The following is a 17,255-nucleotide window of genomic DNA, read 5'->3' on the forward strand; positions in this document are numbered from 1 at the left end:
AAAGCTGTATTAAGGCTAGAAAGCAGGAAGAATGTTAACGCTTATTATTTTGATATTATTTACTATGTACACATATTTATTTTATATAGATCATTTAATTAAAGTTAGGTTAAAAGTTACTACAAGTTCTTATGTGCCGCTGTCAAAGAATCCATACAGCCATTAAAGAGAGGGGTCGTATGAGACACCAATCTGAACCAAGCACTCAGAATGTACAACCAGTGCAAGTGAGGAAGCCGTTGTCCAAAGCGGAGCTGACGCATGCTGGTGAGGCCGTGTCTACACACGTGTGTAATACTTTATTAGTGGTCATAACCTGAAAGTGGAATATCAATTTCCTTCTAGTTTTTCATGGTGCCATATAATTTGAATCATTTATTTTATGCTCAATGATCCTATTTTATCCCTGCTATTTTAAAAAACCCCAAATTACCTTCATTAGGGAAAAGTGTCATACATTAAGCTAAGATTTACAATGGGAATTGATAGGCAACGGAGAGGCCAGATGCAGTGACCCACACTTGTAATTCCAGCAGTAAGGGTGCTGAGGCAGGAGAGTAATGAACATGAAGCAGGTGTCGAGAGCATGAGGAACTGGTTAACAATCCTAGACAACTCTAGGTAAGAATTTTAAAAAACATAGCAATGCTAGGAAGTGTAGTGGCTGCTATCAATGTCACCACAGGTCTACTTCAGCAATTCTTTAGAGAGGCATGACAGTCTGGCAACCACATGTAGAAAACTGTACTAGGAGATTATTAGAAATACAAGAAAAACTAAAGTATAAAGAAAAATAAAACAAATAAAAAACGAGGCTATTAACTTGAACACTCTCCCCCAATAAATGGCAGGAAACAAAAATAATCAATCTAAAAACCAAATATAATCGAATAATTGAGAGCACTGTTTGTTACCAAGCAGCAAAAGGAAATACAGTAGGCGCCTACATGTTTGGGGTGAGAGGTGGGCTGACACAAAACACTGGACTGCTTCAGAGCAGGGGAAGAGGGAGCACCTAACTGCTTCAGAGCAGGGGAAGAGGGAGCACCTAACTGCTTCAGAGCAGGGGAAGAGGGAGCACCTACCTGCTTCAGAGCAGGGGAGCATGGGATCAGTTCTCCTATTCTGTTTATCCCAGCATTGATTTTCTTCTTTCTGTGCCTCTCCACTAGAAACAGGAAAAACACATTATCAACTCTTATACTACTTGGCCAAACTTTACCTGGGCAAAGCAACTGTCAGTAAAGAAATCACATGTGGAAGCTGCTGGGGAGCTATAGCTCAGTGGCAGAGCACCTGCCTAGTATGGACACTGGAAAAGAAACTGAATTCTAAGCCAATAATCATTATTTACCAATGACTGTAACTAAGGTTGTAGTAAGTTTTACAATGCAGTATTTTAAGTCAAATGTTATGAAAATAAATGTATTTATCACTTTTATAAGCATTGTAAAGAAAATCAGAAATAATAACTACATTAAAATGATAAAAAGGGGGACTGGAAAGATAGCTTAGTGGCTCAGAACACTGGCTGCTCTTCCAGAGGACCAGGTTTGCTTCCCAGCACCCATGGCAGCTCACAACCACCTGTCACTTCAGCCCAAAGGGATTCAACCAACTCTTCTAGCTTCCCAGGATACTAGGCACACACAGTACACATTAAAAAAATGATAAAAAGAAACTGTTAACAATACATTATTATTAGTCAATCTTTTCATTATAATTCAAATAAGCAGTAAAGATTTATTGATAAACAAATTTATTTTTTAAATTCATTGTTTACATGTATTTGAGTGTGTGTGTGTGTGTGTGTGTGTGTGTGTGTGTGTACACAGCATACACATGGAGGTCAGATGATGACTTGCTAAAATCAGTTCTTTCTTTCCAACATTTCTGCTCTAGTTATCAAATTCAGGTTACCCTGTGTGGTGGCAAACCACTTCACCTGTTGAGCCATCACAACATCACAATGACCAAATTAAAAAAAAAAAAAAAAACAAACCACTAAATTACCAAAGAGCTGCCTCTGTTTTAGCAATGCCTACTGTTCGGTGACTAGACCTTTATGGAATATCAGCAGCTACTGGTTACTTCTTAGATAAGAAAATGCACTGGCTTTGTTCTCTCATTTCTGGGATATCCACTCTGACCATCTTTTCTAACAGGGAGTAGCAGCTAGCTTTTTTAACAATCAACTTAACACAGCCTATGATTGTAGCTGGTCTTTGCTATTTTGTGGGCTCTTCTTTTACACACCCTCTATTCTCCCTCTGCCCCCAGCTTCATACACTAACACTATACACGAGAGAAACAAGGATAGAGGGGAGAGGTGAATTAGGAAGATCTTTCTTTTGTTTCCTCTTTGGGCATGACTACTAACAAACTGCAACCAGCCTCCTTAAATGACCAAGAGCCACTATCGCCTATGGGGCTTTAACAGTTACACACCCTCTGAAAAGCTCTCAAAATTCCAAATGTTACACAACTGCAAAAACTATCTGCAGCTGGCAAAACCATGCTTCTGCTAGAACACGAGGCAAGTCATAGTCAGCTGCTGTGGACAGTCTCAAGCTGCCCCACATCCCTACACCTGGGATTAAATTGAAAATACATTCTTACAATATTTCTGTATTTTTAAAGAAACCGAAATTCCAAAATTGTCACTACATAAAATCGCTTAGGAAGAGAGAATTTTAATGAGGAATTATCTAGGTCAGGTTGTCCTGTGGTCATATTTGTGGGGAATTGTCTTAGCTGCAAATCAATGTAGTAAGACCTAGTCCATTGTGGGCGACTCCATTCCCTAGGCAGAGAGCCCGAATGGTATAAGAATAGAGAAAGGTAGCTGAAAACAAGCAAGAATGTATTTATTGTTTCTCGCTTTGGCTATGAATATGATGTGACTAGCTGCTTGAGTCCCTGCCTTGAGTTTCCTTCAATGATGAACAGCAAGTTGGAACTGTAAGCCAAATAAATCTGTTCCTTCCTATGTTGCTTTTGGTCAGGATATTTTATCATGGCAACAAAAATGAAAACTAGAGTACGGGGCAACCGACAACTTGTTAATTAACTGCCAGAATGTTCCAGACTGACACACTAAAACTCTAAAACAAGTAAGAATACAAAAGAGTTCATTTAAATAATTTCTGTAAGATGCTGAAATTAAAAACATGCCTCTTGGGCTGGAGAGAAGACTGAGTGGTCGGGAGCATGCTTTGCTCTCCCAGAGAACCTGATTCAATCCCTAGCACACACATTAGGTGACTTATAACCAACTGTAACTCCAACTCCTAGGGGTATAAATCTCTGTGAGCATCTACATACACCAAAAAACACACATAATTAAAAATAATAAAAATTTAACATATACATATAGTAATAAATTACTCTTGGCTATCTTTTAAAGGCTTCCTTTCTATTAATTGATTGCCAGTCTTAATTCTCTAACAATGTTGCTCATTATTATCTGAGTGGATTTCTATGGTGATAAGCTCATCTCACCAGCATTCAATGTACCTTTGTAGATAAACTCTCCCCAGAGATCCTCTCTGTTTGCATAGCTATAGCCACAGGTGTAGAGTAATAGAAAGTAAAATTTTTTTGAGTGCAGAAAGTAATGTCTGACTCAAAATGTTATATAATATGCCAAAGTGAAAATGGATACACAGCTGGAACCCTGGTGCACTGAAGCTCCCGGAAGGGGCGGCACAGGTCTTCCTGGTTGCTGCCGCTGCAGAGAGCCCCTGGGCAGCACCCCACGAGCGAACCTGAGCCTCGGGACCACAGGTAAGACCAAATTTTCTGCTGCAAGAAAGCTGCCTGGTGAGCTTGGGACACGGAAGCAGAATTTCTCTAGGAGGCACGGTCTGTGTTTACCGGAAGTCCCACACCCGCGGATCCCGGCCCGCAGCAGCTCTCTGCTCCCAGACCCGGTGAGAGAGAGACCCAACGGCCTGGTCAGGTGGGCACTCCTGAGGCTGCAGAGCGGAAGAGACCACCAACACTGCTCACCCCTGCCCACATCCCTGGCCCAAGAGGAAACTGTATAAGGCCTCTGGGCTCCCGTGGGGAAGGGCCCAGGAGCGGCAGGACCCCTGTGCCTGAGACACCACCGGACCCTGAAGGAAACAGACCGGATAAACAGTTCTCTGCACCCAAATCCCGTGGGAGGGAGAGCTAAACCTTCAGAGAGGCAGACAAGCCTGGGAAACCAGAAGAGACTGCTCCCTGCACACACATCTCGGATGCCAGAGGAAAAAGCCAAAGACCATCTGGAACCCTGGTGCACTGAAGCTCCCGGAAGGGGCGGCACAGGTCTTCCTGGTTGCTGCCGCTGCAGAGAGCCCCTGGGCAGCACCCCACGAGCGAACCTGAGCCTCGGGACCACAGGTAAGACCAAATTTTCTGCTGCAAGAAAGCTGCCTGGTGAACTCAAGACACAGGCCCACAGGAACAGCTGAAGACCTGTAGAGAGGAAAAACTACACGCCGGAAAGCAGAACACACTGTCCCCATAACTGACTGAAAGAGAGGAAAACAGGTCTACAGCACTCCTGACACACAGGCTTATAGGTCAGTCTAGCCACTGTCAGAAATAGCAGAACAAAGTAACACTAGAGATAATCTGATGGCGAGAGGCAAGCGCAGGAACCCAAGCAACAGAAACCAAGACTACATGCCATCATCGGAGCCCAATTCTCCCGCCAAAACAAACATGGAATATCCAAACACACCAGAAAAGCAAGATCTAGTTTCAAAATCATATTTGATCATGATGCTGGAGGACTTCAAGAAAGACATGAACACACTTAGGGAAACACAGGAAATCATTAATAAACAAGTAGAGGCCTACAGAGAGGAATGGCAAAAATCCCTGAAAGAATTCCAGGAAAACACAATCAAACAGATGAAGGAATTAAAAATGGAAATAGAAGCAATCAAGAAAGAACACATGGAAACAACCCTGGATATAGAAAACCAAAAGAAGAGACAAGGAGCTGTAGATACAAGCTTCACCAACAGAATACAAGAGATGGAAGAGAGAATCTCAGGAGCAGAAGATTCCATAGAAATCATTGACTCAACTGTCAAAGATAATGTAAAGCGGAAAAAGCTACTGGTCCAAAACATACAGGAAATCCAGGACTCAATGAGAAGATCAAACCTAAGGATAATAGGTATAGAAGAGAGTGAAGACTCCCAGCTCAAAGGACCAGTAAATATCTTCAACAAAATCATAGAAGAAAACTTCCCTAACCTAAAAAAAGAGATACCCATAGGCATACAAGAAGCCTACAGAACTCCAAATAGATTGGACCAGAAAAGAAACACCTCCCGTCACATAATTGTCAAAACACCAAACGCACAAAATAAAGAAAGAATATTAAAAGCAGTAAGGGAAAAAGGTCAAGTAACATATAAAGGGAGACCTATCAGAATCACACCAGACTTCTCGCCAGAAACTATGAAGGCCAGAAGATCCTGGACTGATGTCATACAGACCCTAAGAGAACACAAATGCCAGCCCAGGTTACTGTATCCAGCAAAACTCTCAATTAACATTGATGGAGAAACCAAGATATTCCATGACAAAACCAAATTTACACAATATCTTTCTACAAATCCAGCACTACAAAGGATAATAAATGGTAAAGCCCAACATAAGGAGGCAAGCTATACCCTAGAAGAAGCAAGAAACTAATCGTCTTGGCAATAAAACAAAGAGAATGAAAGCACACAAACATAACCTCACATCCAAATATGAATATAAAGGGAAACAATAATCACTATTCCTTAATATCTCTCAATATCAATGGCCTCAACTCCCCAATAAAAAGACATAGATTAACAAACTGGATACGCAACGAGGACCCTGCATTCTGCTGCCTACAGGAAACACACCTCAGAGACAAAGACAGACACTACCTCAGAGTGAAAGGCTGGAAAACAACTTTCCAAGCAAATGGTCAGAAGAAGCAAGCTGGAGTAGCCATTCTAATATCAAATAAAATCAATTTCCAACTAAAAGTCATCAAAAAAGATAAGGAAGGACACTTCATATTCATCAAAGGAAAAATCCACCAAGATGAACTCTCAATCCTAAATATCTATGCCCCAAATACAAGGGCACCTACATACGTAAAAGAAACCTTACTAAAGCTCAAAACACACATTGCACCTCACACAATAATAGTGGGAGATTTCAACACCCCACTCTCATCAATGGACAGATCATGGAAACAGAAATTAAACAGTGATGTCGACAGACTAAGAGAAGTCATGAGCCAAATGGACTTAACGGATATTTATAGAACATTCTATCCTAAAGCAAAAGGATATACCTTCTTCTCAGCTCCTCATGGTACTTTCTCCAAAATTGACCATATAATTGGTCAAAAAACGGGCCTCAACAGGTACAGAAAGATAGAAATAATCCCATGCGTGCTATCGGACCACCACGGCCTAAAACTGGTCTTCAATAACAATAAGGGAAGAATGCCCACATATACGTGGAAATTGAACAATGCTCTACTCAATGATAACCTGGTCAAGGAAGAAATAAAGAAAGAAATTAAAAACTTTTTAGAATTTAATGAAAATGAAGATACAACATACTCAAACTTATGGGACACAATGAAAGCTGTGCTAAGAGGAAAACTCATAGCGCTGAGTGCCTGCAGAAAGAAACAGGAAAGAGCATATGTCAGCAGCTTGACAGCACACCTAAAAGCTCTAGAACAAAAAGAAGCAAATACACCCAGGAGGAGTAGAAGGCAGGAAATAATCAAACTCAGAGCTGAAATCAACCAAGTAGAAACAAAAAGGACCATAGAAAGAATCAACAGGACCAAAAGTTGGTTCTTTGAGAAAATCAACAAGATAGATAAACCCTTAGCCAGACTAACGAGAGGACACAGAGAGTGCGTCCAAATTAACAAAATCAGAAATGAAAAGGGAGACATAAATACAGATTCAGAGGAAATTCAAAAAATCATCAGATCTTACTATAAAAACCTATATTCAACAAAATTTGAAAATCTTCAGGAAATGGACAATTTCCTAGACAGATACCAGGTATCAAAGTTAAATCAGGAACAGATAAACCAGTTAAACAACCCCATAACTCCTAAGGAAATAGAAGCGGTCATTAAAGGTCTCCCAACCAAAAAGAGCCCAGGTCCAGATGGGTTTAGTGCAGAATTCTATCAAACCTTCATAGAAGACCTCATACCAATATTATCCAAACTATTCCACAAAATTGAAACAGATGGAGCCCTACCGAATTCCTTCTACGAATCTACAATTACTCTTATACCTAAACCACACAAAGACACAACAAAGAAAGAGAACTTCAGACCAATTTCCCTTATGAATATCGACGCAAAAATACTCAATAAAACTCTGGCAAACCGAATTCAAGAGCACATCAAAACAATCATCCACCATGATCAAGTAGGCTTCATCCCAGGCATGCAGGGATGGTTTAATATACGGAAAACCATCAACGTGATCCATTATATAAACAAACTGAAAGAACAGAACCACATGATCATTTCATTAGATGCTGAGAAAGCATTTGACAAAATTCAACACCCCTTCATGATAAAAGTCCTGGAAAGAATAGGAATTCAAGGCCCATACCTAAACATAGTAAAAGCCATATACAGCAAACCAGTTGCTAACATTAAACTAAATGGAGAGAAACTTGAAGCAATCCCACTAAAATCAGGGACTAGACAAGGCTGCCCACTCTCTCCCTACTTATTCAATATAGTTCTTGAAGTTCTAGCCAGAGCAATCAGACAACAAAAGGAGATCAAAGGGATACAGATCGGAAAAGAAGAGGTCAAAATATCACTATTTGCAGATGATATGATAGTATATTTAAGTGATCCCAAAAGTTCCACCAGAGAACTACTAAAGCTGATAAACAACTTCAGCAAAGTGGCTGGGTATAAAATTAACTCAAATAAATCAGTTGCCTTCCTCTATACAAAAGAGAAACAAGCCAAGATAGAAATTAGGGAAACGACACCCTTCATAATAGACCCAAATAATATAAAGTACCTCGGTGTGACTTTAACCAAGCAAGTAAAAGATCTGTACAATAAGAACTTCAAGACACTGAAGAAAGAAATTGAAGAAGACCTCAGAAGATGGAAAGATCTCCCATGCTCATGGATTGGCAGGATTAATATAGTAAAAATGGCCATTTTACCAAAAGCAATCTACAGATTCAATGCAATCCCCATCAAAATACCAATCCAATTCTTCAAAGAGTTAGACAGAACAATTTGCAAATTCATCTGGAATAACAAAAAACCCAGGATAGCTAAAGCTATCCTCAACAATAAAAGGACTTCAGGGGGAATCACTATCCCTGAACTCAAGCAGTATTACAGAGCAATAGTGATAAAAACTGCATGGTATTGGTACAGAGACAGACAGATAGACCAATGGAATAGAATTGAAGACCCAGAAATGAACCCACACACCTATGGTCACTTGATTTTTGACAAAGGAGCCAAAACCATCCAATGGAAAAAAGATAGCATTTTCAGCAAATGGTGCTGGTTCAACTGGAGGGCAACATGTAGAAGAATGCAGATCGATCCATGCTTATCACCCTGTACAAAGCTTAAGTCGAAGTGGATCAAGGACCTCCACATCAAACCAGACACACTCAAACTAATAGAAGAAAAACTAGGGAAGCATCTGGAACACATGGGCACTGGAAAAAATTTCCTGAACAAAACACCAATGGCTTATGCTCTAAGATCAAGAATTGACAAATGGGATCTCATAAAACTGCAAAGCTTCTGTAAGGCAAAGGACACTGTGGTTAGGACAAAACGGCAACCAACAGATTGGGAAAAGATCTTTACCAACCCTACAACAGATAGAGGCCTTATATCCAAAATATACAAAGAACTCAAGAAGTTAGACCGCAGGGAAACAAATAACCCTATTAAAAAATGGGGTTCAGAGCTAAACAAAGAATTCACAGCTGAGGAATGCCGAATGGCTGAGAAACACCTAAAGAAATGTTCAACATCTTTAGTCATAAGGGAAATGCAAATCAAAACAACCCTGAGATTTCACCTCACACCAGTGCGATTGGCTAAGATCAAAAACTCAGGTGACAGCAGATGCTGGCGAGGTTGTGGAGAAAGAGGAACACTCCTCCATTGTTGGTGGGATTGCAGACTGGTAAAACCATTCTGGAAATCAGTCTGGAGGTTCCTCAGAAAATTGGACATTGAACTGCCTGAGGATCCAGCTATACCTCTCTTGGGCATATACCCAAAAGATGCCTCAACATATAAAAGAGACACGTGCTCCACTATGTTCATCGCAGCCTTATTTATAATAGCCAGAAAATGGAAAGAACCCAGATGCCCTTCAACAGAGGAATGGATACAGAAAATGTGGTACATCTACACAATGGAATACTACTCAGCTATCAAAAACAACGAGTTTATGAAATTCGTAGGCAAATGGTTGGAACTGGAAAATATCATCCTGAGTGAACTAACCCAATCACAGAAAGACATACATGGTATGCACTCATTGATAAGTGGCTATTAGCCCAAATGCTTGAATTACCCTAGATCCCTAGAACAAACGAAACTCAAGACGGATGATCAAAATGTGAATGCTTCACTCCTTCTTTAAATGAGGAAAAAGAATACCCTTGGCAGGGAAGGGAGAGGCAAAGATTAAAACAGAGACTGAAGGAACACCCATTCAGAGCCTGTCCCACATTTGGCCCATACATATACAGCCACCCAATTGGACTAGATGGATGAAGCAAAGAAGTGCAGACCGACAGGAGCCGGATGTAGATCGCTCCTGAGAGACACAGCCAGAATACAGCAAATACAGAGGCGAATGCCAGCAGCAAACCACTGAACTGAGAATAGGTCCCCTATTGAAGGAATCAGAGAAAGAACTGGAAGAGCTTGAAGGGGCTCGAGACCCCAAAAGTACAACAATGCCAAGCAACCAGAGCTTCCAGGGACTAAGCCACTACCTAAAGACTATACATGGACTGACCCTGGACTCTGACCCCATAGGTAGCAATGAATATCCTAGTAAGAGCACCAGTGGAAGGGGAAGCCCTGGGTCCTGCTAAGACTGAACCCCCAGTGAACTAGTCTATGGGGGGAGGGCGGCAATGGTGGGAGGGTTGGGAGGGGAACACCCATAAGGAAGGGGAGGGGGGAGGGGGATGTTTGCCCGGAAACCGGGAAAGGGAATAACACTCGAAATGTATATAAGAAATACTCAAGTTAATAAAAAAAAAAAAAAAAAAAAAAAAAAAAAAGAAAATGGATACACAATTAACACTGTATACTTGGCTGGCTATGGGCTATAATCTAACATTAGAGATACGGCCTACATTTGTTTCTATGACAGAAGTCTCTATAACTTAATATTGTCCACATGCACTAGGCATAGTGGCACAAGCCTGCAATGTCAGCAGTCAGGAGGCAGAGGCAGGTGGATCTCTCTGAGTTTCCAGACCAGCCAGGGCCACACAGACTTTGTCTCAGAAGGAAGACTGACACATGCAAACAAAACAGCCCACTGCTTTTGCCTGCCTTCCTACAGGAGCTGCCCATCTGGAACCTGTGCAGACATAACCTTCATTCTCCCACTGTCCTGGGTGAAACCCCTTCCAACACTAGCTTCCAAAATATTTTAATTTCATAACAAATCTAAAATAGCTACAAATCGGATGTTATGCAGTCAGTTCCATGAGGCTCTGGGAATATTTTATGAATAAAAATAATAAAATTGCCCTTTCCGAAATATAACAAATAATTCCATGTTTACAACATAAGAACTTGTTGTAATCAACCGTGGCATAACTGATCCAGCAGAGTTCGAGTCACTGCACGCACCTGCATTGTGTGTCTCTCGGTTCTTCTTTCTGAAACAGAAAGTACAGAGACAGGTAATAGGAAGATAACAGAAAGGCATTTTTTTTTATCTTCATAACCATAAAAACAAATTTTATAAAATTGTATTTATTCCATCAATAAGGAATTACTTAGTGGATATTATGGCATGAATACCTTAATGCCAATACTTTCAAATACATTTAATAGATATAATTTTGAAAAGTAAGAACAATTCTCTACTGATACCCAGAAATCATGTTTAGAATAGAATCGATCACTGAAAACCTTCACTATTTGAAATGTGATTTCACTGCAGACTGCTGGGAGGAGCTGCTGGGAGGAGCTGCAAGCAGAGTGAGTGCAGGCAGAGTGGGGCTCCGCAATTCCTGCCAAGGCAAACGTTGTGGGAGGAGCACTTCCGGTGCTGACTGCACCCAAGCCATCTTCCCATCTGTGTACTCAGGTTATCCAACGCTTACAGTTTCTTAACATTTCTACTAAAGACACTGACTTTCCCTTTCTGCATAATTATCAAATGCATTAGCTTTCACTAATAGCTATGTGGTAAGAAAAGGGAATATAGTATTTTTAACATTATTAAAAGCAGTGGCCACACAATTCTAGATGGACATTGCCTAAATACTCAGAAGAAAGGCTATAAGAAAATAAACATAATGTTATGTATATTAGTGTTTCAGGAGCTACAAAAGGAATACAGTGTGCCAGTGAAAATGTCCTTAGAGAGCAAACATGTGACATAGGTCTGATACAATGTTTTAACTACTGATGACCATTTTTGTCAGGCTTCTGAGAAAATAAAGACAGGTGAATTTTAGCCATGTGATCCTCTTTTAGTAAATCTATTTCTGTCCATCCACACACGCTGGGAACTAATTCTGCTTCTTACCTGCCTACAGGATAGAATCTGGGGCTGTGGATACACACCTGTGCTGCTTTTTCGTAGGCGTCTCATGCTCTGTCATCTCTGGCATGGTGAGAGTGACGGGAATCTACAAAGGGATAAAAAGACACATGTACTCCAAGATGTTTAGCTGTTCTAGAGTTTAGAGAAATCAAATCACAATTCTATTTCAATACCAAACAAAACCAAACAACCAAAAACCCCACAGAAACATTCTTTACTGGGTGTCGTAGATGAAAAGAGGACTAAGGTAATAGAACTCGAGCTGGAAATCCCAACACTAGGAAGGTTGAGACAGGAGGATCGTGAGCTAGGGTTAGCCTGGTGGCACGTGCAAACCAGCTTCAGGGTACGATGCTGCTGGTACAGCTGGTAAAGTGCTTGACCAGGGTGAATGACAACACACTGCCCAATCCCGCTCCAGAAACAACAAAGGACAAACACTATTCTAAGTAGCTCATGCAACCATAGTTAGGCTTCCTTCAACCCCCAAGTACACGAGTCTCATGTTATCCATGAAGACTCTAAAATGTGAGTGTGAAAACCATAGGAAGACAATGGATTTTCTTCTTTCTTCCTTCATTTCTTTTCCTCTTAGCCCTCTTTCTTTTGAGACAGTCTCATTATGTAGTCCAGGATGGCCTCAAACTTGTAATCCCCCTGCTTCAGCTTCCTGAATGTTGGAATTATGGGCATACACCACTACTTGGCTAGAAACCAGTGTCCTATAGGGAAATCAACACATGAATGGGAAAAGCCTAGGGGCAGAAACATTAATCATGACGTACAACTGTGCATGGTTAGGAATCCCTTCTCCTCTCTGACTTTCCAGTTTGAAAGTGAAAATGTTCTCAGGAAACAGTGAGCCTTCCAAAGAGGCCACCAAGCTAGGGTACCTGTTGGGCTACAAGGGAAAAGATATAAATGCTTTCCCTTCTGGGATGGGTTGGCGTAGTAAGTATAGAGGTAAATAAACTCAGAAAGCATGAGTTTAAAACCGGGTTGTACCACTTCCTAGCCGTTTGGTCGTGGGCAGACTCTAGGAACTTCAGTTCTACATAACTGGGCTGCTTTGAGAGGGAGTGAAATAACTCCAGGAAGGCACCACACCTTGGTGCCTGGAAGCAGTAAGGACCCAAGAAATGTTCTATTTCATAATAAGCCCCAGCCCTAGAAAGGAGGAGGGAAGGCAGACAAGAAGCTGACAGGAAATACTGACTGATACAGCCTTGGAGAATATGTAATCACAACTCGTCTCCAGGGCTAACAAGATGGCTTAGTGGGCAGATGTGTCTGCTGCCAAGCCTGACGTCCTGAGGTCCATGCTGAGACCTACACAGAAGAGGAACTGACTCTTGCAAGTGTTTTTCTGACCTCCACACAGGCCATGGGGCGTGCACAAAAAAAAAAAAAAAAAAGAAAAAGAAAAAGAAAAAGAAAAGAAAAAGGGCTTACAGTGTTTTCAACTACAACTCACTTCAGCAGCCTGTTTCTGTTCCCTCTCCTTCCAACTGGTGAAGCTGCCTAGGCCTAGAGACGCCTGCAGTGGACAAGCAGAGAGCTGTAATGTGGAGCGAGCCAGCAGCTCACAAACACCCGTCTCCTTTCTCACCCAGGCGCTTGCAGTTTCTTCACTTTAGATTCCTGGCTTCCAACGCCTCCTCTTTCTGATTCAAATCTATCATCTTCTGCCAGAAGATGGTCTCTATAGGTTATGTTTTCTTCTTACTACAAAAAAGAAAAACCAATGAGTGTTTGCGGCCACCGAGTATCCGTGAGATGAAGCTGGCAACTGATAGTATGCTAGCTTTAGAGGGAGAAGGGTGACCCTGACCACTCCCTACCACTGCAGAGCCAAGTAGTAAGTTACTTGCAAAATGCCTTTCTTTCTGCAATGGGTAAGCCATAACGGGGTCCTACAGGCAAGGGACGGCATGCCCACATGCTCTCTGCAATTCTGTATGCTCAAGGTCTCTTGGGTCCTCTCTGCCCCTGGATCTCCAAAGACCTCCATGTTATGTCTAATATTATGGCCCACCTTCAATTCTAAAATTATCTTTCCCTCCATTTCCCTTATTTGAACTTTTATTTCTTCTTCCCATGTCTATATATGGGTGTTGTGTGGTGTGTGTTCACAGTGTGTAGGCACATGTGAGTGTGTGAATGTGCATGCATGAGGAGATCCAAGATGATACAGTTATGTCTTTTCGCGCCAGTGACTCTCAGTGAGACTCAAGAGTTTCCTGTCAATATGGCTAGTCTTGTTCCAATAAAGCTGGCCTATTCTAGGGACCCGACCTGCACAGTGAGAGGCTGGAATTACAGGTGAGCCACCGTGCCCACCAGCTATGTGTAGGTTTTGGGATTCTAACGCTGGTCCTCTTGCTCATACAAACACTTTGGGTGCTCCCCAGCTCTCTGCCCACTTTTTTTTTGTAGAAGTGACTGAAACTTACTCAGCGCTAAGAAGGAAGGCTAAAGACCTATGAACAGTGAACGCAAAAGACACACTTCACAGCTCTGTGCCAGACCTACAAGTGAGGAGAGGCATCCCTTTCTCCTTTCTTCTCCTTTCTTTATGCTCAGAAAGTCTGAGAACCTTAGTTCTATTTTAGGTAATGTCTCCCAAGCATAGATAGTAAGAATTACCTCATTGCGCTGTCTGTGGGTCTCATGTCTATGGGCCCACAGAGAAGACATATGGGATGTGTTTCTGAGTCTAGGTTATCTTACTGAAAACAATGCTTTTCAGTTCCATTCATTTCCTGAACATTCCCTAACTTAATTTTTCTTTACAACTGAATAAAATTCTGTGGTGTGTGTATATGACATTATCATTTATCTGTTGATGGACATCCAGGCTGGTTTTATTCCCTTGCTATTGTGAAGAGAGCAACAACAAACATGGAGGCAACTGTCTCTACAACAGCAGATACAGCCCTTTGGGTATATGCCCAAGAGTGGTCATACATATATGGAAATTCTATTCTAGTTAGATTTTTGTCTTGTGTGTTTCTGTGTGCGCACATGCACGTTTGCACTCCTGTGTGTGTAGTTTATCTGCGTGTGTGGTGCACACACGTGAGTGTGGAGGCCACAGAACTTTCTCCACTGCTCTCCCTTTTATTGCCCACTTTCAAAGCCTTCCATCTTGTCATCTTACGCTAGCTAAGACTGTGTTAAGTGAAAGTGAAGAAAGTAGACATTCTTTGCTGTTCCTTTTTTAATAAAAATGCTATTCAAGAGAGTGTAAACTACTGTAGCCTCGAGGAAGCTTCTCAAAAAACAAAAACAAAAACAAAACAAAAAACCTTAAAACTAGAGCCTGGGGAAGTGGCTCAGTGGGCAAAGGCCCTGCTGTATAAATGTAAGGACCCCAGCTCAGATCCCCAGCCCATGGCCGGTAACCACGGCTTGATGGAGATGGGTAGATTCCAGAGGCTCACAGGTCAGCAAGCTCAGGGGAGATAACAAGCTCCACGTTCCAGGAGAGACCTTATCTTAAAAATATAAGGGTGATGGAGGAAGGCACTCAAAGCCAACCTCTCATCTTCATATGTACATGTACAGTAAGTAAACATGCTCCCACACATGCACATATACAAATCCATAATACACACACACACACATACACACACACACACACACACACACACACACACACACACACATCTGGACCTGACAAATAACTTCAGAAAAATAGGAAAATACACTATCTGTTGTGGTGGCACATGAATGTAATCCCAGCACTGAGGAAGTTGAGGCAGGAGGATTATGGATTCAAGGTAAGCTAGGGTTACATAGTGAGGTCCTGTCTGAGAGACAGAAGTGAGGACTAGGGGTTAATGGACAGACACTGAAACTTAAGGCCACTGATTTGGCTAGCTGGCTGAGTAGCAGGCCCCAGAGGTACCACTGCCTCTTCCCCTCACCACTGGAATTTCAGGTATGTGCCCCAGACCTGGCTTTTACCTGGGTGCTGGGGATGTGAACTCCAGTCCTCATGTTTGTACAGCAGGCCTCTCTCCACCCTCCAAAATCTACACTCCTTAGGTTAAAAAAATAACCAGAATAAAGACTAATTATCATAAATCCTTGTCTATTTATCAATGAAGACATGGCTTTCCTACTCCTCACTGGGGTTAAATAACTCAGGGTCTTAGACCCCAAAGTCATACATCCAGCTCACATGGCATTTTAAATACAATATTTACATGACTAAATAAACATACTTCTTAAAATAGTTAGAGTGCCATAAATTTTTAGACAGTTGTATTAAGATGTTGTATTAAAAATCTACTAGACATTATATCTGCATGGAAAGAAAAACCATGGGGAACTGAGTCAAGGCCAGGCTTGGCTCTTACACGGTCTTCAGATCTCCCGCATCAAATCACACTTTCTATGACCTTTTCTTCCTTGAGGTAAGACACACACAGACTGCAGGCATCTTAAGTACACCATTCAGTGAGCTTTGACAGTTGCATACATTTCTATGATTCAAACCTCATCAAACTATGACATCACCACCAACTATTTTTTTCTTGACTTTCCCTAGTCAATCCCTTCCTGGTTTCAGAGGTAATTACCTTCCTGTTTCTTCCACTGGACTTTATATAGATGTATTAGCTGAATTCTCTTGTGACAAGCTTACACTCGGTTTAATATAAATGTATACTTTCTTCAGGAGTCAGCTCCTCTTTATAAACACAGGTATATGAACCAAACACTGGCTGCTTATCTATTTTCCTGTTGATGACTTGCCATTTTGTCCACTAAGTGCTACTGGCACAAATTACAGACAGCACAGGATACACAGTCACTAGACGGTCAGCTGAGGATTCTGTTTCCTAAACAGCGAGTGGCATATTAATTGCATTAGGGCATTTTTTTTTTTCCTAAAGGCCCAGGTACACTCTGGTAGGTGGAAGGCTACGTTTGCACAGCTTAGTGTAGCTTAGCAGTCGAACCCATTCCTCCTGCCTGACCAGTACTGCCCAAGGCAGGTTCCTCTCTCTACATCACTAAAACATTGTACTTTGTGAAATCCTGGATCTGTTTGTGGTTTTCTTTGGTCTGTCGGCCTCAGTACCTGCTGTCTTTGGTGGCCAGTTCTCACACACCAGGTCTCCTGAAGCAAGTAATGGCTGGTGTTCCTTTTCTGGGTGATAAAAATGTTCTAAAGTTGATTGTGACGATGACTATACAACTGTGTGAACTTAAACCACTGGACTGGACACAAGGTATACAAATGCTTCTCCTTCATCTTTTTCTTTCTTCTCTCTTTCTCTCTTTTTCCCCCTCATCTAACACAAACTGGCATCAAACTTCTTATAGAGCCCAGGCTGGTAACAAAGAAAAGCTGGGGCACCTGGACATTCACACGTAAAATGAGGGCTGGAGAGTGACTCAACAGTTAGGACACTT

At 41.6% G+C, this 17,255-nt stretch overlaps 1 protein-coding gene across 4 annotated transcripts in view; it reads right to left on the minus strand.

The window, feature by feature from the left end:
• The window catches only part of Usf3 (upstream transcription factor family member 3), a 59,152-nt gene that overhangs the window by 22,175 nt on the left and 19,722 nt on the right, over positions 1 to 17,255 (minus strand). Inside the window, exons 2-6 of one of the 4 annotated variants that reach the window (XM_039088895.2) lie at positions 13,441 to 13,556; positions 13,306 to 13,368; positions 11,852 to 11,916; positions 10,907 to 10,935; positions 1,086 to 1,168 (exon numbers count right to left, since the gene is read on the minus strand). In XM_039088895.2, the coding sequence (XP_038944823.1) occupies positions 1,086 to 1,168; positions 10,907 to 10,935; positions 11,852 to 11,898 (159 nt within the window). In that variant the 5' untranslated portion in view covers positions 11,899 to 11,916; positions 13,306 to 13,368; positions 13,441 to 13,556. Of the gene's footprint in view, positions 1 to 1,085; positions 1,169 to 10,906; positions 10,936 to 11,851; positions 11,917 to 13,305; positions 13,557 to 17,255 lie in introns of all 4 variants that reach the window. The other 3 variants (XM_006248356.4, XM_221454.10, XM_006248357.4) reach the window with 3 other exon arrangements.

This window comes from Rattus norvegicus, chromosome 11 (genome assembly GCF_036323735.1).
Source record: "Rattus norvegicus strain BN/NHsdMcwi chromosome 11, GRCr8, whole genome shotgun sequence".
Taxonomy (NCBI): Eukaryota; Metazoa; Chordata; class Mammalia; order Rodentia; family Muridae; genus Rattus; species Rattus norvegicus.